At 43.2% G+C, this 24,138-nt stretch overlaps 1 protein-coding gene across 4 annotated transcripts in view; it reads right to left on the bottom strand.

Moving 5' to 3' along the window:
- Positions 1-24,138, bottom strand: part of LOC115142196 (triple functional domain protein-like) — a 168,928-nt gene that overhangs the window by 33,194 nt on the left and 111,596 nt on the right. For all 4 annotated transcript variants that reach the window (XM_065028032.1, XM_065028033.1, XM_065028035.1 and 1 more), the window contains 9 exons: positions 6,461-6,527; positions 6,088-6,197; positions 5,772-5,841; positions 5,571-5,660; positions 5,007-5,099; positions 3,218-3,329; positions 1,778-1,968; positions 1,459-1,560; positions 146-285 (listed from right to left, as the gene is read on the bottom strand). In XM_065028032.1, the coding sequence (XP_064884104.1) occupies positions 146-285; positions 1,459-1,560; positions 1,778-1,968; positions 3,218-3,329; positions 5,007-5,099; positions 5,571-5,660; positions 5,772-5,841; positions 6,088-6,197; positions 6,461-6,527 (975 nt within the window). The remainder of the gene's footprint in view (positions 1-145; positions 286-1,458; positions 1,561-1,777; positions 1,969-3,217; positions 3,330-5,006; positions 5,100-5,570; positions 5,661-5,771; positions 5,842-6,087; positions 6,198-6,460; positions 6,528-24,138) is intronic.

Genomic DNA, 24,138 nt, shown 5'->3' with positions numbered 1-24,138 from the left:
TTTAATGTTAGGTTGTGCTGCGGTACTGACGGAACAATGACTGTAATGTATAAAACCAATGTCCAATGCAGTCAGTCCTGTATGGTCTGTAAGAAAGGCTGTGAGAAGTGATGAGGTTGATACAAGGTGCAGTACTGTACTGTACCTTCTGCCTTTGTGTTTGACTGTGCTGGCCTTGGGGATGTGAATAGGCTCCTTCAGGGCTCCTCTCAGGTGGATGGTACGCTCCTGGATCACCTCCCGGATGTGTTTGATCCAGTCCTGCTTGTTCTCTATGCTGGACGCCTGAGGGGACAGACGGACGGACGGTCAAGACAGACGGGCGGGCAGAAAGATCCCAGTCCACACATTCCCAATATTTCGACACGATCTATGATGCGACACTAACTACACTCAGAGCTGCTCAGTCAACACAGTCAACCCTGATGCCTTCGTCGATGCGTTCACTCCAATGCTTACTATTTTTTACCAGAGTACATCGACAGAACACACATTTTGTCATGTTCCTGTCATTCAGTAAGACCCTTTCAATCGATTACAGTATGTTTCACAATTGAGAAATGCCGAGGAGCCATTTAAAGGGCCCTTTAGTGCTGTGTGAATGATGTGAATGAGTGGACACAATTAGCATATGACTCACTCATGTCTTCATGGGAACTATGCAACAATAATCAAGAGTATGCTGCTTTTATATAACGGACAGATTAAGATGGGCAGTCTGCCATTATATAGTGTGTATAATATATACATAGCATGTGTGTGTGTGTGTGTGCTGTGACTCACAACGCATCAACACGCAGATATGTTTCTAAGTGCATGAACTGTTATGCAAATCTTCGAACTTGAATACATAGGCCTGGTAACGCCCACTCAAAGAAATATGTTTTGGGCGGAATTGTAGGAGTACATTTAGTGGTCATCAAATCTTAGTGGGTTGAACTTAAATCTTTAAAACACACAGTAACACCCACTTAATGTCACGTTCTGACCTTTATTTCCTGTGTTTTGTATTTAGTTAGTATGGTCAGGGCGTGAGTTGGGTGGGCAGTCTATGTTTGTTTTTCTATGATTTGGGTATTTCTATGTTTCGGCCTAGTATGGTTCTCAATCAGAGGCAGGTGTCATTAGTTGTCTCTGATTGAGAATCATACTTAGGTAGCCTGGGTTGCACTGTTTGTTTGTGGGTGATTGTCCTTGTTACTGTCCTTGTTACTTTGCACCAGTATTAGGCTGTTTCGGTTTTCGTGTTACGTTTATTGTTTTTGATTCGTGTGTACTTTGTTTCATTAAACATGGATCGCAATAGCCACGCCGCATTTTGGTCTGACTCTCTTTCACCTAAGGAAAACCGTGACACTTAAGGGAATAAGTTTTGGACAAAAGTGGGAGTAAATACATAAATATTAATTGTGCTTGATTGTGTGCTGGGTTACTGTTAAGTCAAAATGTCCCAGTTACCTTCAGCACCATCTTGTTGTCTGAACTGGGGGTCCTCCCAACCCAGAGAGCAAACTTACACGGATCCCCCTCCACATGTTCTGTGACACCAAGCTCTGAAGTCTTAGGAGGAGAGACAACACAAAAACAGAGTTAGAGAAAGAACAGGAAAGGAAGAGAGTAAATATAGGTTTGATAAAATAGTATTGACTTGAGATCCGCGCAGGCAACTATTTTGGTAAATCATTCATTGATCTGAATGGGAGACTTTCATTTAAGTTAAGCGTGCAGATCTCAAGTTCCAGCCATTGTGATGCGAGAGTGGACAGGTTGTGCTTACAAAGAGCTTGCTCTTGTAGAGGTACTTGTTGCGTCCGTTAGAGTCCTTGACCTCCTTGCTGAAGACCAGGGACATCTCAAATAGGAAGAGGTGGCGCTCGCGTCCCTTACGGATCAGAGTCTTGGGATCCCACACCTGGAAGGACTCCTGCAGGATCAGCTCTCCTTGGGAGTCAATATTCCCATCGAACCCTGGAGGGGGGAAGAGGAGGAGGAAGAGAGGGGACTGTCAAGTCACTTGATTCAAATAATAATTTGTAAAGCTACACTACAGTTCAAAAGTTTCTGGTTACTTAGAAATGTCCTTGTTTTTGAAAGAAAAGCACTTTTTTTGATTATCAGCAACTATCACTCCTGTGTTCCAATGGCACATTGTGTTAGCCAATCCAAGTGAATCATTTTAAGGCTAACTGAGCATTAGAAAACCCTTTTGCAATTATGTTAGCACAGCTGAAAACTGTTGATTTCTAGGCAGAGTTCCTCTGTCCAGTGTCTGTGTTCTTTTGCCCATCTTAATATTTTCTCTTTATTTTCTCTTTATTGAGATATGAAGGTTGAAAGTCATGCGTCCCCTGATGCACAACCCAACCAGCCGTACTGCTTCTTAACACAGCGCGCATCCAACCCGGAAGCCAGCCGCACCAATGTGTCGGAGGGTACACCGTGCACCTGGCAACCTTGGTTAGCGCGCACTGCGCCCGGCCCGCCACAGGAGTCGCTGGTGTGCGATGAGACAAGGACATCCCTACCGACCAAGCCCTCCCTAACCCGGACGACGCTAGGCCAATTGTGCGTCGCCCCACGGACCTCCCGGTCGCGGCCGGTTACGACAGAGCCTGGGCGCGAACCCAGAGACTCTGATGGGACAGCGGGCGCTGCAGTACAGCGCCCTTAACCACTGCGCCAACCGGGAGGCCTGCTCCAGATACTCAACGAGTCTAAAGAAGGCCAGTTTTATTGCTTCTTTAATCAGAACAACAGTTTTCAGCTGTGCTAACATAATTACAAAAGGGTTTTCTAATGATCAATTAGCCTTTAATTTTTTAAAACTTGGATTAGCTAACACAACATGCCATTGGAACACAGGAGTGATGGTTGCTGATAATCGGCCTCTGTACGCCTATGTAGATATTCCATAAAAACATCTGCCGTTTCCAGCTACAATAGTAATTTACAACATTAACAATGTCTACACTGTATTTCTGATAAATATTATGTTATTTTAATGGACAAAAAATGTGATTTTCTTTCAAAAACAAGGACATTTCTAGGTGACCCCAAACTTTTGAATGGTAGTGTATATTCCATAAAAGCTTCCTGTGAGTTAGCCCAGCCTGCTCGACTAGGAGCTAAAAGGAATGTCCAGTAGGTCAAGGCCTAGTCCTCCTACTACAGATAAAAGGGGAAACCCTTAGCTAGTTCTATGTATATTTACTCCTACCGTCCATCATGCTCAGGTGCATGGCGTCGTTGGCTCTCTTGGGGACACTGAGCATCACCTCCAGACCATCCTTGATCTCCCCCTTCCCCTCCTCACAGCAGGTCAGCAGCTCCTGGAGAGGAAACGCAAACACACAGAGAGAGAGAGAGAGAGAAACAAACACAAAACTTTAGTTGCATTTCACAAACCTCAAGGTCCAACGAAAGATAAGGCTGTAAAGGACTGTGTTCCATGCAAGATACAGTTTAGCTTCCAACATTGTAGCTTTGTTGACAACTAGCAATGTGTTCTACAATAAACAAAATCATTATACAAGCTGGATTACAGAGGGTGAGAGAACAGAGGGATTTTATTGCATGACATAAGTATTTGATCACCTACCAACCAGTAAGAATTCCGGCTCTCACAGACCTGTTAGTTTTTCTTTAAGAAGCCCTCCTGTTCTCCACTCATTACCTGTATAAAAGACACCTGTCCACACACTCAATCAAACAGACTCCAACCTCTCCACAATGGCCAAGACCAGAGGAGCTGTGTAAGGACATCAGGGATAAAATTGTAGTCCTGCACAAGGCTGGGATGGGCTACAGGTCAATAGGCAAGCAGCTTGGTGAGAAGGCAACAACAGTTGCCGCAATTATTAGAAAATGGAAGAAGTTCAAGATGGCGGTCAATCACCCTCGGTCTGGGGCTCCATGCAAGATCTCACCTCGTGGGGCATCAATGATCATGAGGAATGTGAGGAATCAGCCCAGAACTACACGGCAGGACCTGGTCAATGACCTGAAGAGAGCTGGGACCACAGTCTCAAAGAAAACCATTAGTAACACACTACGCTGTCATGGATTAAAATCCCGCAGCGCACGCAAGGTCCCCCTGCTCAAGCCAACGCATGTCCAGGCCCATCTGAAGTTTGCCAATGGCCATCTGGATGATCCAGAGGAGGAATGGGAGAAGGTCATATGGTCTGATGAGACAAAAATAGAGCTTTTTGGTCTAAACTCCACTCGCCGTGTTTGGAGGAAGAAGAATGATGAGTACAACCCCAAGAACACCATCCCAACCGTGAAGCATGGAGGTGGAAACATCATTCTTTGGGGATGCTTTTCTGCAAAGGGGACAGAACGACTAAACCGTATTGAGGGGAGGATGGATGGGGCCATGTATCGCGAGATCTTGGCCAACAACATCCTTCCCTCAGTAAGAGCATTGAAGATGGGTCGTGGCTGGGTCTTCCAGCATGATATCGACCCGAAACCCACAGCCAGGGCAATTAAGGAGTGGCTCCGTAAGAAGCATCTCAAGGTCCTGGAGTGGCCTAGCCAGTCTCCAGACCTGAACCCAATAGAAACTCTTTGGGGGGGAGCTGAAAGTCCGTATTGCACAGCAACAGCCCCGAAATCTGAAGGATCTGGAGAAGGTCTGTATGGAGTGGGCCAAAATCCCTGCTGCAGTGTGTGCAAACCTGGTCAAGAACTACAGGAAACATATGATCTCTGTAATTGCAAACAAAGGTTTATGTACCAAATATTAAGTTCTGCTTTTCTGATGTATCAAATACTTATGTCATGCAATAAAATGCAAATGAATTACTTAAAAATCATACAATGTGATTTTCTGGATTTTTGTTTTAGATTCTGTGTACCTATGATAAAAATTATAGACCTCTACATGCTTTGTAAGTAGGAAAACCTGCAAAATTGGCAGTGTATCAAATACTTGTTCTCCCCACTGTACTTATTAATGAGAGTCGTCTAACGACTGTTTCTATTTTGCAAGTGTACAGTACCTTGAGAAGCAGCTGATACTTGGTTATTCTCTGGACAGGCTTGATGAGGTATGAGGATATGGAGTTGGCCAGCCGGTGCCTCTGTTGAATTTCCTGGAAACCAAAAGACAGAGACGTCTTAAAGGGCACAGAGACGCCGAGGCAGCAGTCGCCAGCGTAATCCTGCTCCTAGACCTAGACAGACAGCACTGATGGAAAATGGAGATACCCCTCTCCTCAGAGCTGGAGGTCACTGACAGCAACCTAAGGTCAATCTTCTGTGAGTAGGCTTCATCTACCCCTCTTCCTCCCTCCTGTACTACCACCACAACTCATGTTAAGATCAGCCTCACTGCCAAACACCCAGAAATCACCCGGGTAAGCCAGAATTGGAGGCTACCGTCATAATATACCAGCATAATATTGCTTCCTTGCATTTATTCAAAACTATTAGCATAAATAGTACTTCAAAGGATCTGATTCAAAAGACCACATAATAAGACCTCGCAGAATTTGATTAGTGGTTCAACATTTGATGTATTAAGTATTTATAGCATGCCTAAGTTGGTACTCATCTACACGTACATCAAAATAGGGCCCTGCATGCTCCAGAATGAGCTGGGTAGAGTCTGGTTTGTTCTTGCAGTAGTTCACATACATCTGGAATTTATCTGCCTGCAAAATGGACACACAACTGTTAAGAGACACAATATTCCCGCAACATCACAGCCATGTCAACCTATGTCAGTGTTGTAAGCTGGCTTGTCCAGACAGTGAGACACTCACCCAGGTGACAAAGCAATGACCCACGTCCTCAGGTAGCTGTTCATATTTCTCCAACTCCTTCAGGAAGATGCTGTACAGAAAGGGAGAGGTCAGGGTTGTATTCACCACGAACTGAACAGAACTAAACGGGGCAAAACGAGGAGGGACTACCTGAACTTGTCCAATAAGAAATGCTTGTTTTCATTTTTATTTATGGTGTGTACTAATAAATAGGACCCAGGTTGAGTTACTATAGACCGGCCATAGGTTGACCACTCCAGTGCATCTACAAGGCAAGGGGAGTCCGGTGCGGGTAACTCCAGTACAGAACACTAACTTGTGGTGGAACTCGTAGAGGTCCAACATGTTGCCAAAGATGATGTGCTCTTTGTTGACGATGCCTGGAGGGATCTCCTCAACACCACTGGTCATCTCCCACAGGTAGGTCTGGAAACCACACAGAGAACAACACATCATATTTACCTGCTTGTATTCCTGACATCTCACATTTCTACAACCAGAATAAACAGATGACAAACTAAACTAAACCAGATCAATCAAGCATAGCGTTTGCATTGCAGTTGGGCCTTGGCTTACATAATGTTTTCCTTTAAAAAAAATCTATCCCTTAGTGGCCACTGTATAGTCTGTCAATAAACGAGCGTGAATATGCCACAAGTTGAACGGAGTGGTGGTTTCTCAGTACTTACATCTGTACACTCCCGCAGGTCTCTGACGTAGGCCTTCTCTGTCTGAATGAGCTCTGCCATTATGAACCTGGAAAAAAAACATTCAACTTGTGGGAACTGCAGCAGAGAGAAAGAGAGAGAGAGAGAGAGAGAGAGAGAGAGAGAGAGAGAGGGGGAGAGAGGGAGAGAGAGAAAGAGAGAAAGAGAGAGGGAGATAGGGAGAGAGAGAAAGAGAGAGGGAGAGAGGGAGAAGGAGAGAGAGAGAGGAAGAGAGAGAGAGAGAGAGAGAGAGAGGGGGGAGAGAGGGAGAGAGAGGGAGAGAGGGAGAGAGAGAGAGAGAGAGAGAGAGAGAGAGAGAGAGAGAGAGAGAGAGAGAGAGAGAGAGAGAGAGAGAGAGAGAGAGAGAGAGAAGATGGCTTTTGTTTGGGTCTGTTTTGTGTCAGGGGCATAGACAAATGTCACATGTGACACAGCAGTGGTTCCCTCTTTCGGAGGAAAGGTAAAGGTTGGGGACCACTGATATTCTACGTCCCGAATGGCACCCTATTTCCTATATAGTGCACTACCTTTGACTAAGGCTCTGGTCAAAAGATGTGCACTTTTTAGTGAATCGGGTTCCATTTGGGATGCACATAGTATGATAGTATGACCAAATTCTCATGGTGATAGTATGATCAGTAAAACCCCTGAAAAATTATGTTTTATTGTCAAATACACCAGATAGGTGCAGTGAAATGTGTTGTTTTACGAAGTCAGCCATAGTAGTATGGTGCCCTGTGAGCAAATTAGGGTTAAGTGCATTGCTCAAGGGCACATAGACTTTTCACCTTGTCGGTTTGGGTATTCAAACCAGCAACCTTTCGTTTACTGGACCAATGCTCTTACCGCTAGGCTATTGATAGAGGAAAATATGGTTGAAATGACTAATTATGTATACATTCCAATCAGAAACTGACTAGTCCAAATGCTATAATGTACTGTCCCTCTTGCTCCCTTTCACAATTGTATATAATGTAGTCAGGAAGTTTAGTAACAATGAAGGTCTGTTCCTTAAGTTCATTCAGTTGTACAAATCTCCAGGTGGTGGGAACGGGCCATCTCCAAAATGGTCGGGAATGTTGATTTATGCTGACTGACCTTGACTTCGTGCTGATAACGCGGAGGCTTGAGAATTAGAGGGGCCCTCTGTTTGTGAAACGGAACGTTTGGAAAACGCTGACGTCATTTTCAGTTTATAACCTGTGGTAATGTGTGTAAGCATTTAGTACTCTCTGGAATTAAACGCTCTTTACCTGGCTTTTAAGACTGGTCTCGATCTACTTCATGCATAATTAATGAACTTACACCTCATTAATGAATAGAAACGAGTGTGAAATTAGTTTTGGCAATTAAAGCATAGAGTCATTTAGAATTTCTCTATCAATTTGGTCCTTCGAGCCGGATCTAAAATATCCCTCTCTGTGCCTGTAGGTAGTACGCTGGAAAATCGTGCACGGACGAGTTTTGACTCGTTTTACTAAAGACCTGACCTCTGAATTGAGGTAAAAATTGAAACAGGCCTGTGTATTATCACAGAGGACAGAGAGGGTGACTAGATTCAAACGAACAATGCTTATCCCAGTCGGCAGCAGGTAAAGTAGCCTTTATTCTCGAATTTGGGAGGGATTATTTAGGATATTTATTGATTAAAATGTTATGAAGGAGTTGAATTTGATCAATAATAGGTGCTTGAATATTCCGAACAAATAAAATGGGTTTCTACCGGGGGTATTAACCAGGATATCGATAAAATGAAAGCGGGTCCGAAATTGACCTGAGGTAAAGTGCGCTACCAACAAATAAACTAGAGCTTAATACGGCCTGGTTTTGCAAGCCAAGGATTATTAAGGAGTGATATAGTACGCATTGGAGAATTAGGACGCTTGTTCCGTACAAATAGGATGGCCAATAATTCAATAAACAAAGCTAAATAAAGTTTTTACCTAATAGTCTATCTGTATATGGGAAGTAGTCTGACTGTGGAAAGTAGCAGATAGATTTGTTTAAAACAGGTGAGGATAAATTAGGTGTGGTGAGAAGGCAGGGTAATTCTAGGCGAACAGAATAAATGAACCTGTACAATGCTGTAAGAAATTAATATCAAAAGATAAGTGATTAGTCTAGAGTAGTGAGATTTGAGACATTTTACGTTGAAAGTGAAATTGGATGTCCGATCAAAAGTCTTCTATAGACGTGGTTCACAGGAGAGGTCAACTTAGTCTAGAGAAGTGAGATTTGAGACATTTTACGTTGAAAGTCCCAGAAGGAATATCCTATGGGGAAAATGTGATGTCCGATCAAAAGTCTTCTATGGACGCGGTTCACAGGATGGAAAATACATACTGATTATTTTTAAATGAACGATGATTACTGTATACGGGTGAGATTTAATGTCAGACTTTAGTAGATGAGGATTTCCATAAAAGAGCTAAACTTAATCATGAGAGATTAAGACAGAAAAGGAAGGATTGTTTAGCCGAATAAGGAGGAGAGGGTAACTTAAATCTAATGCGAGAGGGAAATATAACAATTAGCGGCGTGAGATAACGATTATTAGAGTTCTTTACTGACACAACCGGAAAATAAGATTTTAACTAGGGCCTTACAAACCCTGGCCTTATAGTTGTTAGGTTAGACCTAAAAATCTGATTCAAAAGTCAAAGCTATTGGTAAGATTTCCATAAAAGAGCTAAACTTAAATCATGAGAAACGCACCCGACCGAGATGGAAAATACATACTGATTATTTTTAAAGGGACACACACATGGGCAAGCAGAATAGTAACTAGAAGTAACTAAGTAACGGTAAATTACAAATTTATAGAACTGCACGCACATAGAATTTAAAATTATATAGAAAGGCATAGATAAGTGTTTAAAGACCATAGCTACTAGTAACGGTAAGGATTAAGAATGGGGAGAAAGGCCTCGAAAGAAGCCCCAGAACTGACGGGAGATCGAGCGATGTATGTATGGGGGGTCTTTCCCGGTTCTTGGTAGTCAGTGTTCTTGATAGTGAAAAGTGATCGTGTAGTTGAGGTTCCGTGGGAAGAAACGGAACAGGTGATTACTGTATACGGGTGAGTTAAATGTCAGACTTTAGATTAATGAGAATCCTAAACTGAGAGAAAACGTTGGGCGTTTAAATTTGGGCTATTTTCTGTTGTCTAGATGTCGGAGTAACAAATACAATTAACTGTGAAAATGGGTATATTTGCGGAGAGTCTCAGTCAAATTCCATTGTGCTGGTAGGAGAGTGGTGAGCGCGGCAGTCTCACCCACGGTTCGGTTCCCGTTTAACTAAAATTGATTTTAGATCGTAATTGACCTATTTGCATGTTTTGCCTGAAAAATACTGTCGCCAGTGTTTGCAAAAGATATAACGGAACGGATATTATGTGTTCTAGATAGAATTGATAAAAGAAGTCATTAAAAATAATGGCGAGGCAATGTCGATGTAAAACGCTATTTCGCCCAAAATGATCTGGTGGAATAATGTATTGAGATGAGAGTCGTAATTAAATAGATGTATCATAGAAGAGAGTTACCTAAAGTTAAATGGAGGGGATAGCGGAGAGATACAATACAATTCCAGCCTGCCTGGACGTTACGGCTAATTATGAATCAATTGACATGAGAAGTTTAACACAAAAACATGGTACGTTTAATGTTAGGGTATAGTAAATTGAGAAATTCGGTTGAGTTTACTCTGATGATTAGAATTTAAAACTGAACTCAATCTGAATAGGGAATATATATTTTGCAAAGGCGGGCAGATTTGTGCCTACAGCCAAGCAAAGGAATTGCTAGACACTCAATGGGGCTATATAGTGCAACGCTTTGGACTATAAATTAGGTAAGAATAGTTTAATCGTAAGAAGTTGTGATTGTTTTTCTGATTATTGATTTTTGGTTAAGGTAACACCAGTGAATTTGAACAAAAAGTAACGTATTCTAAAAATGATCTGATTTCCGTTCTCGTTGCGGGGAACAAATGAAAAGTCTTATCTTAAAGGGACAGTGCACGGTAATCACAGTGGTTTGAGTGTGCTTGGCTGATTTGTTTGATCGTAGCTAGCTACATAGCTAGCTACATAGCCGTCTTTGTATCAAAGATAATTGTGTACATTTACATTTTTTACATTTAAGTCATTTAGCAGACGCTCTTATCCAGAGCGACTTACAAATTGGTGCTTTCACCTTATGACATCCAGTGGAACAGCCACTTTACAATAGTGCATCTAGGTCTTTTAAGGGGGGGAGGGGGGGTGAGAAGGATTACTTTATCCTATCCTAGGTATTCCTTAAAGAGGTGGGGTTTCAGGTGTCTCCGGAAGGTGGTGATTGACTCCGCTGTCCTGGCGTCGTGAGGGAGTTTGTTCCACCATTGGGGGAACAGAGCAGCGAACAGTTTTGACTGGGCTGAGCGGGAACTGTACTTCCTCAGTGGTAGGGAGGCGAGCAGGCCAGAGGTGGATGAACGCATTGCCCTTGTTTGGGTGTAGGGCCTGATCAGAGCCTGGAGGTACTGAGGTGCCGTAGTCTAGAGCGATTTTCTAGGTTAGCTAGCCAGCTATTGTCGTTCTTTTAACGCAACGTAACCAACACTGCTAGCTAGCCAGCTAGCCCCCGAATAGCAGCACTGTAGAAACTATCACACTCAACGGAACGACTTGATTAGTGTAGTGTCAACAACGCAGCCACTGCCAGCTAGCCTACAAAGTCAACAACGCAGCCACTGCCAGCTAGCCTACTCCAGCAGTACTGTATCATTTTAATCATTTTAGTCAATAAGATTCTTGCTACGTAAGCTTAACTTTCTGAACATTCGAGACGTGTAGTCCACTTGTCATTCCAATCTCCTTTGCATTAGCGTAGCCTCTTCTGTAGCCTGTCAACTATGTGTCTGTCTATCCCTGTTCTCTCCTCTCTGCACAGACCATACAAACGCTCCACACCGCGTGGCCGCAGCCCACCCTAATCTGGTGGTCCCAGCGCGCACGACCCACGTGGAGTTCCAGGTCTCCGGTAGCCTCTGGAACTGCCGATCTGCGGCCAACAAGGCAGAGTTCATCTCAGCCTATGCCTCCCTCCAGTCCCTCGACTTCTTGGCACTGACGGAAACATGGATCACCACAGATAACACTGCTACTCCTACTGCTCTCTCTTCGTCCGCCCACGTGTTCTCGCACACCCCGAGAGCTTCTGGTCAGCGGGGTGGTGGCACCGGGATCCTCATCTCTCCCAAGTGGTCATTCTCTCTTTCTCCCCTTACCCATCTGTCTATCGCCTCCTTTGAATTCCATGCTGTCACAGTTACCAGCCCTTTCAAGCTTAACATCCTTATCATTTATCGCCCTCCAGGTTCCCTCGGAGAGTTCATCAATGAGCTTGATGCCTTGATAAGCTCCTTTCCTGAGGACGGCTCACCTCCCACAGTTCTGGGCGACTTTAACCTCCCCACGTCTACCTTTGACTCATTCCTCTCTGCCTCCTTCTTTCCACTCCTCTCCTCTTTTGACCTCACCCTCTCACCTTCCCCCCCTACTCACAAGGCAGGCAATACGCTCGAACTCATCTTTACTAGATGCTGTTCTTCCACTAACCTCATTGCAACTCCCCTCCAAGTCTCCGACCACTACCTTGTATCCTTTTCCCTCTCGCTCTCATCCAACACTTCCCACACTGCCCCTACTCGGATGGTATCGCGCCGTCCCAACCTTCGCTCTCTCTCCCCCGCTACTCTCTCCTCTTCCATCCTATCATCTCTTCCCTCTGCTCAAACCTTCTCCAACCTATCTCCTGATTCTGCCTCCTCAACCCTCCTCTCCTCCCTTTCTGCATCCTTTGACTCTTTATGTCCCCTATCCTCCAGGCCGGCTCGGTCCTCCCCTCCCGCTCCGTGGCTCGATGACTCATTGCGTGCTCACAGAACAGGGCTCCGGGCAGCCGAGCGGAAATGGAGGAAAACTCGCCTCCCTGCGGACCTGGCATCCTTTCACTCCCTCCTCTCTACATTTTCCTCTTCTGTCTCTGCTGCTAAAGCCACTTTCTACCACTCTAAATTCCAAGCATCTGCCTCTAACCCTAGGAAGCTCTTTGCCACCTTCTCCTCCCTCCTGAATCCTCCTCCCCCTCCCCCTCCTCCCTCTCTGCAGATGACTTCGTCAACCATTTTGAAAAGAAGGTCGACGACATCCGATCCTCGTTTGCTAAGTCAAACGACACCGCTGGTTCTGCTCACACTGCCCTACCCTGTGCTCTGACCTCTTTCTCCCCTCTCTCTCCAGATGAAATCTCGCGTCTTGTGACGGCCGGCCGCCCAACAACCTGCCCGCTTGACCCTATCCCCTCCTCTCTTCTCCAGACCATTTCCGGAGACCTTCTCCCTTACCTCACCTCGCTCATCAACTCATCCCTGACCGCTGGCTACGTCCCTTCCGTCTTCAAGAGAGCGAGAGTTGCACCCCTTCTGAAAAAACCTACACTCGATCCCTCCGATGTCAACAACTACAGACCAGTATCCCTTCTTTCTTTTCTCTCCAAAACTCTTGAACGTGCCGTCCTTGGCCAGCTCTCCCGCTATCTCTCTCAGAATGACCTTCTTGATCCAAATCAGTCAGGTTTCAAGACTAGTCATTCAACTGAGACTGCTCTTCTCTGTATCACGGAGGCGCTCCGCACTGCTAAAGCTAACTCTCTCTCCTCTGCTCTCATCCTTCTAGACCTATCGGCTGCCTTCGATACTGTGAACCATCAGATCCTCCTCTCCACCCTCTCCGAGTTGGGCATCTCCGGCGCGGCCCACAGACATATCAGTGTGGATGACGGATCACCACCTCAAGCTGAACCTCGGCAAGACGGAGCTGCTCTTCCTCCCGGGGAAGGACTGCCCGTTCCATGATCTCGCCATCACGGTTGACAACTCCATTGTGTCCTCCTCCCAGAGCGCTAAGAACCTTGGCGTGATCCTGGACAACACCCTGTCGTTCTCAACTAACATCAAGGCGGTGGCCCGTTCCTGTAGGTTCATGCTCTACAACACATATGTCAGAGTCAAGGCCCGCGGGCCACATCCGGCCCGCAAGAAGGTTTTTTACGGCCCCTGGGATGATCTTGATTTATTATTAGAACCGGCCCGCAGCAAGCCGGCAGCCCGCAGATCTTTTACACGCACCAATACTACATTTCCCACAATGCAAAGGTGACGCACCGAGCAGTAGGCTGCTTCATTTCAATATTTATTGGCACAGCAGTCGTCAGCATCACAGTAAAATTAACTTTCAGATACCCATCAAAAATGGCAAAACGGAAGGTGGATACTGAGAACCGGGGGGTTTCAAACAAGGTGGGAGTCGGAGTATATGTTCACGAAGGTAGCTGGAAAACCTGTGTGTCTTCTGTGTGGAGAAAGTGTGGCGGTACTGAAAGAGTATAATCTGAGACGACATTATGAAACGAAACACGCGGACAAAAACAAGAATATGGACATGGAACAAAGGCTACAAAAGGCAGAGGAATTAAAACGAGGCCTCAAATCTCGACAGGCTCTGTTCAAAAAAGCCAAATCACAAGGCCAGGCTGCTGTCAAGGCCAGTTTTATTTTGGCAGAAGAGATCGCTAAATCAGCCCGGCCATTTACGGAGGGGGATTTCATCAAAAACTGCATGATTAAAGTTTGTGACGAAGTTTGCCCAGAAAAAGGCAACTCTTTTTAAATGTGAGTCTGAGCAGAAACACCATTGCCGAGAGAGTAGACCAGTTGTCCATCAATCTAAAAGAGCAGCTTGTGAAAAAGGGAAAAGATTTTATTGCATATTCCTTGGCTGTGGATGAGAGCACCGACATTTCTGACATTGCCCAGTTGTCAATTTTCATCCGCGGAGTGGACTCCAACCTAAGCGTGACAGAGGAGTTTTTGGCTTTACGTCCTATGCATGGCACAACTACGGGGCATGATTTGTATGAAGAGGTGTCAAGATGTGTAAATGAGATGGAGCTGCCTTGGGAAAAACTCGTGGGTTTGACAACCGACGGAGCACCTGCGATGTGTGGACACAGGAGCGGACTGGTGGCGAAGATACGGGAAAAGATGCAAGAGGAAAACGCGACAGGTGAGCTGACAGCTTATCATTGTATCATACACCAGGAAGCGTTGTGCGGTAAAGCCTTGAAAATGGAGCATGTAATGAGCATCATCACGCGCACAGTTAACTTTATCAGAGCCAAAGGTTTGAATCACCGCCAGTTCAAGGCATTTCTGACGGAGTTAGAAACGGAGCATGGTGATTTGCCTTATCACACAGAGGTGCGATGGCTAAGCCAGGGAAAGGTGCTTCAAAGATGTTTCGAGCTTCGTGAGGAGATTTGTCTGTTCTTGGACAGCAAAGGGAAAGACACAACACAACTCCGAGACGAAATGTTTCTGTGTGAAATGGCTTTTCTGTGTGACATTACGAGTCATCTGAATGCAATAAACTTGCAGCTGCAGGGTCGGGATCGTGTCATCTCTGATATGTACAGTACAGTGAAGGCATTTAAAACCAAACTGACTCTGTGGGAGACGCAGATGCGGAAAGAAAATTTGAGCCACTTTCCCAGCTGCCAGACCATGAAAGAGAAGCTCTCTACCAGTGCGTTCCCGAGCACACAGTTGGCTGATAAAATAGGTATGCTTGCCGCTGACTTTCGACGCCGATTTGCTGACTTTGAAGCACAAAAAGCAGGTTGGAACTGCTCGGTAACCCATTTGCTGTTGACGTGGAAAGCTCACCACCAAACCTCCAAATGGAGTTGATTGACCTCCAATGCAATGATGCACTGAGGGCAAAATATGCGGCAGTGGGTGCTGCGGAGTTCGCCCGTTTCCTCCCCGGCACAATGCCCCAGCTGCGCATCCAGGCTGCTCAAACGTTGTCTATGTTTGGCAGCACATACCTGTGTGAACAACTGTTTTCTTTGATGAACCTGAACAAAACATCACACAGAAGTCGACTTACTGCTGAACACCTCCACTCAATTCTGAGGATTTCTTCAGCTCAGAGCCTTACCCCGAACATTGATGAACTTGTGGAAAAGATGGGACACCACCAAGTATCACCCTCAACCTCAAACAAGTGAACATTACTGTGCAATCACATATTTAGAGTTTTTACTCAGTTCAAGTTTAAAAGTTAAAATGTAATATTTGTTTTCACTGCATGTTACTTCTCCTTAAACAAAGTGTTGTTTTTGATTAATAGATTTTTGCACTTTATTTTTTTGTATTTCAATCCAATTATATTTTAAAAATATTTCAGTTGAGTGGATGATAGAAAATTGCTATTATTGTTTTTTCTTTGAAGTAAATTTAGCCCACTTTTGCTAAAATAGAAAATATAGTCTACTGATGGTGCCTTGAATACCGGTTTCTTTCATTTAATGTTCATGTTATGGGGATATTTATATAAAGGAAATTTGTCTTTTGTGTCTGTTGAAAATTAAAGATTACTGACAGAGCCATAAGAAAATATTGCTTTATTTATCTGATCATATTGTAATATATTTGTTAGGTTTTCAGTAGGTTCAATTAGGTTCACTAGACTATATGCGTCATTTAAAAAATTTTCAATGAACATTCGAACAGTCCGGCCCTCGTCTTGTAGCTGATTTTTTTATTTGGCCCTCCGTCCATTTGACTTTGACACCCCTGCTCTACAACATCCGCAGAGTACGACCCTGCCTCACACAGGAAGCGGCGCAGGTCCTAATCCAGGCACTTGTCATCTCCCGTCTGGATTACTGCAACTCGCTGTTGGCTGGGCTCCCTGCCTGTGCCATTAAACCCCTACAACTCATCCAGAACGCCGCAGCCCGTCTGGTGTTCAACCTTCCCAAGTTCTCTCACGTCACCCCGCTCCTCCGCTCCCTCCACTGGCTTCCAGTTGAAGCTCGCATCCGCTACAAGACCATGGTGCTTGCCTACGGAGCTGTGAGGGGAACGGCACCTCAGTACCTCCAGGCTCTGATCAGGCCCTACACCCAAACAAGGGCACTGCGTTCATCCACCTCTGGCCTGCTCGCCTCCCTACCACTGAGGAAGTACAGTTCCCGCTCAGCCCAGTCAAAACTGTTCGCTGCTCTGGCCCCCCAATGGTGGAACAAACTCCCTCACGACGCCAGGACAGCGGAGTCAATCACCACCTTCCGGAGACACCTGAAACCCCACCTCTTTAAGGAATACCTAGGATAGGATAAAGTAATCCCTCTCACCCCCCTTAAAAGATTTAGATGCACTATTGTAAAGTGGCTGTTCCACTGGATGTCATAAGGTGAACGCACCAATTTGTAAGTCGCTCTGGATAAGAGCGTCTGCTAAATGACTTAAATGTAAATGTAAATGGAAAAAATATTGTGGGACGACAATTCGAAGAGAGAAAAATAAGTTACATGAAACATCAAGAGATTTAAAACGAACGACGTGAAGGGATCATAAGAATTATTGGGTGTCGTTGTAGGAGTAAATGTTTGGGTTAAGGGGATTTCCCTGTTCCCAGAGACAAGGCATTTTTAAGGCGAGCACTCACTAATGCTGGTCTGAGTTGTAATTAGACAAGTGAATAACGTATTGGGAATAGAGTTGTAATTAAAATACTAAGTCAAAGACGAGACAGGTATTTAGAGCAAAATGGATTCTAAATGATAACAAAGAGACCATTATGATTTATGCCCATCGAAAAGCTTTTATAAAATTGGCGAATTTAGAGATGTTGGTTGGGGTGGTAAATTATAATTCAGGATTAGAACAGATGTGATAAATTAGGTTTGGTTAATCGAACAAGAATTATTTACAATCCATTTGAAGTCGCTACGAATTGGCAGGTTGAGCGCTTGATGATGACGTCACTAGCACGACACTTTTGTCACCAGAGACTGGGAATAACGGAGCAAACTGTATGGCTATTAGTGTGTGTATCGAGGCTTCGAGTAACCTTTCAGAAGTTGAGATAAAAGTGTTTTGTTTATTTGTTTATTGGTTATAGTCAATTTTTGGGTTTGATTTAACTTAGTTGAACAGTGTGTTCTGGCGGGTTTAGGTAGAACTCTTTGTTCCGGAACGGATGAAAGTTACCCATAAGTAAGTAAATTAAAAGAGCCATGAGGGAATGCAAATGCATATTTATTAAATATCGGGGATTAAATTACGGATTCCTTACACTGTGAAATGTACGACATTGCGGCAGAGAGAAAAAGTAATGCATTGGATAATAATGTTATCGGGTGAATTGTATCTAAAGGTAGCATGGTCATTTGAGTAAACATATCCGTAGACGATGTTTAAAACTTATGATTATTGATTTGAGTCAAAGGGGAATTATCATTAGGTTTTAGTTATAGTTCACTTATTGAGTTTCTGATTCGAGGTAGCATTAGTGAATGATAGTTAGGGATGTGGTGTCACTTTTAGAGGCCTCCTGGGATTATAATTTTGGGGAAGAGAGCAGCAACGACCAAATTGAAAAAGGTCTGCAAATTATATATATATAAAACAACTGTTAGAACGATTTGTTTTAGTGCAAGGAGATTTTAAAGAGGCACGCTCACATATGGAACCTTATGAGATGTTTTTTTATGGGTTTGAATTATACAGGTGACTATTTCTATTGTAAGGATAAAAGGGATCTTTATGTCTAATATGGTATGACCTTTTGACCTTATCATGACTGGCTTCTGAGGTCTGATCAGCCCCAGGGGAGAGTCATTTGTATAATGAATGGGGTCATATTGAGTTACTAGTGTTAAGGTAAATTCATTAGAAATGAAGCAGTTTTGGTTGAGGGTTTAGAATTACTGTTTGAACCGCAAATGAGAAAGTGGTTCAGGATTCTGTCTTATAACATTAGCTGTGAGGTTTTTTTGAATGGACTATTAGGAAGTTTGTATTGTAACAGAGAGAAAGTCATATTCATCATTGAGAATAAATAGGGGAAGATAACATATTTTGAGCCAGGGGTCTCACACGAACCAGGGCCGTACACACTCCTCTACCATCCCGGGACCGAACCTGCCACCACTGTGCTAAAAATCCCATTCGGGTAATTAATGTTAGACTATTCAGCTATTGATCAATTAGGCACGGAGACTGGTTTTGATGGTAGGGACAAATTGTGGCTGTCTTATACAGAATAGACTTGCTTAGGATATGCTTCTTGCTAGTCAGGGGGGAGCCTGCAAGATGTTCGGCGAACAATGTTGTACGTATATCCCTAATAACACCAGTCCAGATGGTAGTATATCTAAGGACCTTAAATGGACTTGATGCACTATCTGCTGAGATGAGGACCATAGCGGGGGTAGAGGAGTCTGACAGTCCACCTGGTTGGGAGCCTGGTTTGGTAAGTATACTGGTATGGTGGTTACTGGATTTCTGACCCTAATTCTTGTATTATTTGTTATTGATGTGATGTGCTGCTTGCATCATACCGTGTTTTAAGAAGTCTGTTACAGATGTGGTGAAGGCTTCGGGCATGATGCCTTAGCTTGATGCTCCAGTTGGAGAGGCTGAGGTGAAGCATGCTTTGAGGGGAGGATAATACTGACTGAGGATGACCCATGTATGTTTGTTCTCCCTGTCGTGAAGGGTGGCATGGTGCCCACCTGGTGCTGGATAAGAATAGCTGAGAGGACCAGATGGGTTATAAGAATGCTTTGTTCTGCTTTACTCTGTTTTACAGGACCAAAGTTTTATTCCACACTTTGCAACACATTTAATCCATGTTATTGTCAGATAGAATACTGAGGGTCCCCAAGGAGAGGGCTTGTTAGTGTAGGAAGGATTTTTAATATGGTTAGCATTTATTAGATTATAAGTTTTTAAATAGTATTATATTTAACAGGAATATAGGACATCTATGAGGAGTTAGGATTATTGTTAGGATTAAGATAGATTGATTAAGGAATTTGGAGAAAAGCCGCTCATAGACATTTTTTTTCTAAAAGAGGGTCCATGGGTTTGTAGTTCCCATGTAGTTCAAATTTGGAAAACATGAGAAAAGGCAGGCAGAGGGGCCCTCCCCCGCACTGCAGAGACCTTGAAGGTTGGAGAGAAGAGAGGAGAGTTTTGGAAGGGGAGAGTTGGACATGTGGAAAATGAAAGGGACACTCCTAAATGGAATTTCAGACATAAGGATAATTCACTAAATCTTATCTAAGTCATTGTATAAGAATAAGGCAAGGTTGTTACCTGGGCAGAGCCAGGTAACAAAAGGGGGATGGGTAAATAGTGTTCTAGAATAGGATGTGACCTACGGGATAATTAACTAATAAAAACACATTTTTGTTAATTGGTTTGACGAATAAGAAACTGTTTTATTAACCAAACCTGTATGGTCAAAAGTTTTATGCCCAGCAGGAGAACTACAGAGGGAGGTGGCACACGAGATTCAACCAGGAGACTGGATCTGGATCCAATCACTAAAGAAAAAAAAAAACTGGAAGCAGCCTCGGTGGGAGGGACCATTCCAAGTACTACTGGTGACTGCCTTTGCTGTGAGATTAGCCGAAAGAGCTACCTGGGTACATGTCACACATTGTAGGAGGGTAAGTCACACTAGCACTGTCGGACGATCACAGGAGTAGGAGAGGAACCGTGACCCATATGGAACAGGGGTCAAACTCCTTCTGAAGATTCCCTATACCCGACCTTTCCCCAGCTGTGAGCGTTCATAGAAGTGAAGTGATGACTTGGCCTCTGGCTGTTGATATGTTCTCGGGGAGAGGGTGGGGCTTCACGTGCGCACTGACCGTCCTGAGCTGTTTTATTGTGGGGGCCATATTCCTGATTCACCATGATCCCCCGGAAAGTGCCAAAGAGAATAATTTGACTCATGTGCTAGATGAGGGAAATGGGATGTTACCTAAGATTCTCAGAAGGTCACTGAAACAAAATAGTAAGGAAGTGAGGGTGGAATTGGGCAAGGATCTCTCAGTAGAATTTTGTGTAGATCAATTGGGGTCATTCACCCCTTGGCAGTCTAGAACCATGGGACTCTATGGGAAGTATTTGTGTAAATCACCATATTGATCGTGGACAGGTTATAGCTCACACTGAAAGGGATGGCTACGTAAACCCATACACTCAATTTGGGACCAGGTGGAGTATAGTAAGGGTTGGCGTTTTGGACTGTGTTCCTGAACAGAGGAAGTATTGTATAAAGGTACGAATAGTTCAGACCAAAGACCTCAAAGAAGTTATAGAAGTGGAGACTGGGTTTGGGGAGTCCAACTTATGGTTGGAATGGATTCAATACGGCCAGATCAGTGGCTAAAGAAGAATGTTATGTCTGTGCGAACGCTAAACCCCAGTTAACAACTATCCCTTTTCCACTGAACGGAATTAATTCCCCTAAGGGAATGGCATGTATGGTAAAGCTGTTCATGAAAGCAGGAATGCCAGATAATGACAGTTGTCACTATTTATATCCCCAGGAACCAAGTTGGTACAGAGAAAATGACCACTGACGAGACCATGTCTGAATTGACAGGCTGGTTGAACTCTGGGGATTTCAATGAAATAAAATGGGCCAGTGTCGCCATCTGGTGGTTGTGCGGGGGAATGAGTTTGACTGATTGGACGGGTTAGGAATGCCTTTTACACTCATACAACACCAAGACATGAAGTTAGCCAAAACGAGAGAAGAGATGCTCCATCTGGGTCTTTTGACGACAGAGTATATATTGAAAACATTGGGGTTCCACGAGGTGTGTAATTATAGTTATGGTAATCAACAGCGCTTTAGCAGGAATACCAAAGGTGTTATTAAAGGTTTTGTAGAACAGACTGAAGCAACCAGCTGGAAGACCTGACAGAATAGAATTGCATAGGATAAAAGGAGGAAGTGGGCGTGGTAATCAGGACCATGTCTTACATCCCAGGTAGCACAGCTCCGGACGAATCAGTGCCCGAAGCCTCAGCTGGTTTGACCACCCTGGCTCACGGGTTGGCAGAAACTCTGGGGTGGATACTTCTCTGAACTAAATTGGGTAGACAGTATTTATGGAAAAATGTGGTGTTATGGGCCACCTTAACCGGTGTGACTGTGTTAGTCTTGTACGTACGTGGTTGATTGCGTGTATGTATGAAAGTTATTGTTTCCAGGACTCTGGAGAGATCAATGACACTACCGATTCCAGGTTCTGACCCGTGGAGGACTGAAGGCATGTCTACAGAGGAAGTGGACGAATCTGGATCTGTCATTTGTGGGGAATTTATGTTTGATGAGAATAGTGTTGAGATGAAGGGGAATTAGATTAGATTAGTAATTTGTTTCAATGATTAAACTGTTTTTTTTAATAAAGATTGTAAAAAGAAAAAAAAGAAAGAATCCTGAAAGAGGAGTTATGATTCTGATGTAGATTTAAAAACAGTTAGAGTTAAGGTTAGATTTGATTAAAGATGGGTGAAGAGTCGGGTAAACATTTATAATAATATTTTTATTTTGTAGATTTGAATGTATAATATTTGATCAAAGGGAGGATTGATAGAGGAAAATATGGTTGAAATGACTAATTATGTATACATTCCAATCAGAAACTGACTAGTCCAAATGCTATAATGTACTGTCCCTCTTGCTCCCTTTCACAATTGTATATAATGTAGTCAGGAAGTTTAGTAACAATGAAGGTCTGTTCCTTAAGTTCATTCAGTTGTACAAATCTCCAGGTGGTGGGAACGGGCCATCTCCAAAATGTTCGGGAATGTTGATTTATGCTGACTGACCTTGACTTCGTGCTGATAACGCGGAGGCTTGAGAATTAGAGGGGCCCTCTGTTTGTGAAACGGAACGTTTGGAAAACGCTGACGTCATTTTCAGTTTATAACCTGTGGTAATGTGTGTAAGCATTTAGTACTCTCTGGAATTAAACGCTCTTTACCTGGCTTTTAAGACTGGTCTCGATCTACTTCATGCATAATTAATGAACTTACACCTCATTAATGAATAGAAACAAGTGTGAAATTAGTTTTGGCAATTAAAGCATAGAGTAATTTAGAATTTCTCTATCAGCTATCTGCCGCTCTTAAAGGTGATTAAGGGAAAAGGGGATGAGAATGAAAATGCTCTAGCTGCTATGCAGTTTGAAGTGATAGTATGACCTTATTTTCATGGTGATAGTATGACCTTATTCTCATGGTGATTGTTTGACCTTATTCTCATGGTGGTAGTATGACCTTATTTTCATGGTGATAGTATGACCTTATTCTCATGGTGATTGTTTGACCTTATTCTCATGGTGATTGTTTAACCTTATTCTCATGGTGATTTTTAACCTTATTCTCATGGTGATAGTATGACCTTATTCTCATGGTGATAGTATGACCTTATTCTCATGGTGATAGTATGACCTTATTCTCATGGTGATAGTATGACCTTATTCTCATGGTGATAGTATGACCTTATTCTCATGGTGATAGTATGACCTTATTCTCATGGTGATTGTTTGACCTTATTCTCATGGTGATTGTTTAACCTTATTCTCATGGTGATTTTTAACCTTATTCTCATGGTGATAGTATGATCTTATTCTCATGGTGATAGTATGACCTTATTCTCATGGTGATTGTTTAACCTTATTCTCATGGTGATAGTATGACCTTATTCTCATGGTGATAGTATGATCTTATTCTCATGGTGATAGTATGATCTTATTCTCATGGTGATAGTATGATCTTATTCTCATGGTGATAGTATGATCTTATTCTCATGGTGATAGTATGACCTTATTCTCATGGTGATAGTATGACCTTATTCTCATGGTGATTGTTTGACCTTATTCTCATGGTGGTAGTATGACCTTATTTTCATGGTGATAGTATGACCTTATTCTCATGGTGATTGTTTGACCTTATTCTCATGGTGATTGTTTAACCTTATTCTCATGGTGATTTTTAACCTTATTCTCATGGTGATAGTATGACCTTATTCTCATGGTGATAGTATGACCTTATTCTCATGGTGATAGTATGACCTTATTCTCATGGTGATAGTATGATCTTATTCTCATGGTGATAGTATGATCTTATTCTCATGGTGATAGTATGACCTTATTCTCATGGTGATAATATGACCTTATTCTCATGGTGATAGTATGACCTTATTCTCATGGTGATAATATGACCTTATTCTCATGGTGATAGTATGACCTTATTCTCATGGTGATAGTATGACCTTATTCTCATGGTGATTGTTTGACCTTATTCTCATGGTGATTGTTTAACCATATTCTCATGGTGATTTTTAACCTTATTCTCATGGTGATAGTATGACCTTATTCTCATGGTGATAGTATGATCTTATTCTCATGGTGATAGTATGACCTTATTCTCATGGTGATAGTATGATCTTATTCTCATGGTGATAGTATGATCTTATTCTCATGGTGATAGTATGATCTTATTCTCATGGTGATAGTATGATCTTATTCTCATGGTGATAGTATGACCTTATTCTCATGGTGATAGTATGACCTTATTCTCATGGTGATTGTTTGACCTTATTCTCATGGTGATTGTTTGACCTTATTCTCATGGTGGTTGTTTGACCTTATTATCATGGTGATTGTTTGACCTTATTCTCATGGTGATAGTATGACCTTATTTTCATGGTGATAGTATGACCTTATTCT

Source organism: Oncorhynchus nerka, linkage group LG14 (assembly GCF_034236695.1).
Source record: "Oncorhynchus nerka isolate Pitt River linkage group LG14, Oner_Uvic_2.0, whole genome shotgun sequence".
Lineage (NCBI taxonomy): Eukaryota > Metazoa > Chordata > Actinopteri > Salmoniformes > Salmonidae > Oncorhynchus > Oncorhynchus nerka.
The sequence above is the reverse complement of the archived record's forward strand: the minus strand, read 5'-3'. Positions and strand labels throughout refer to the sequence as shown.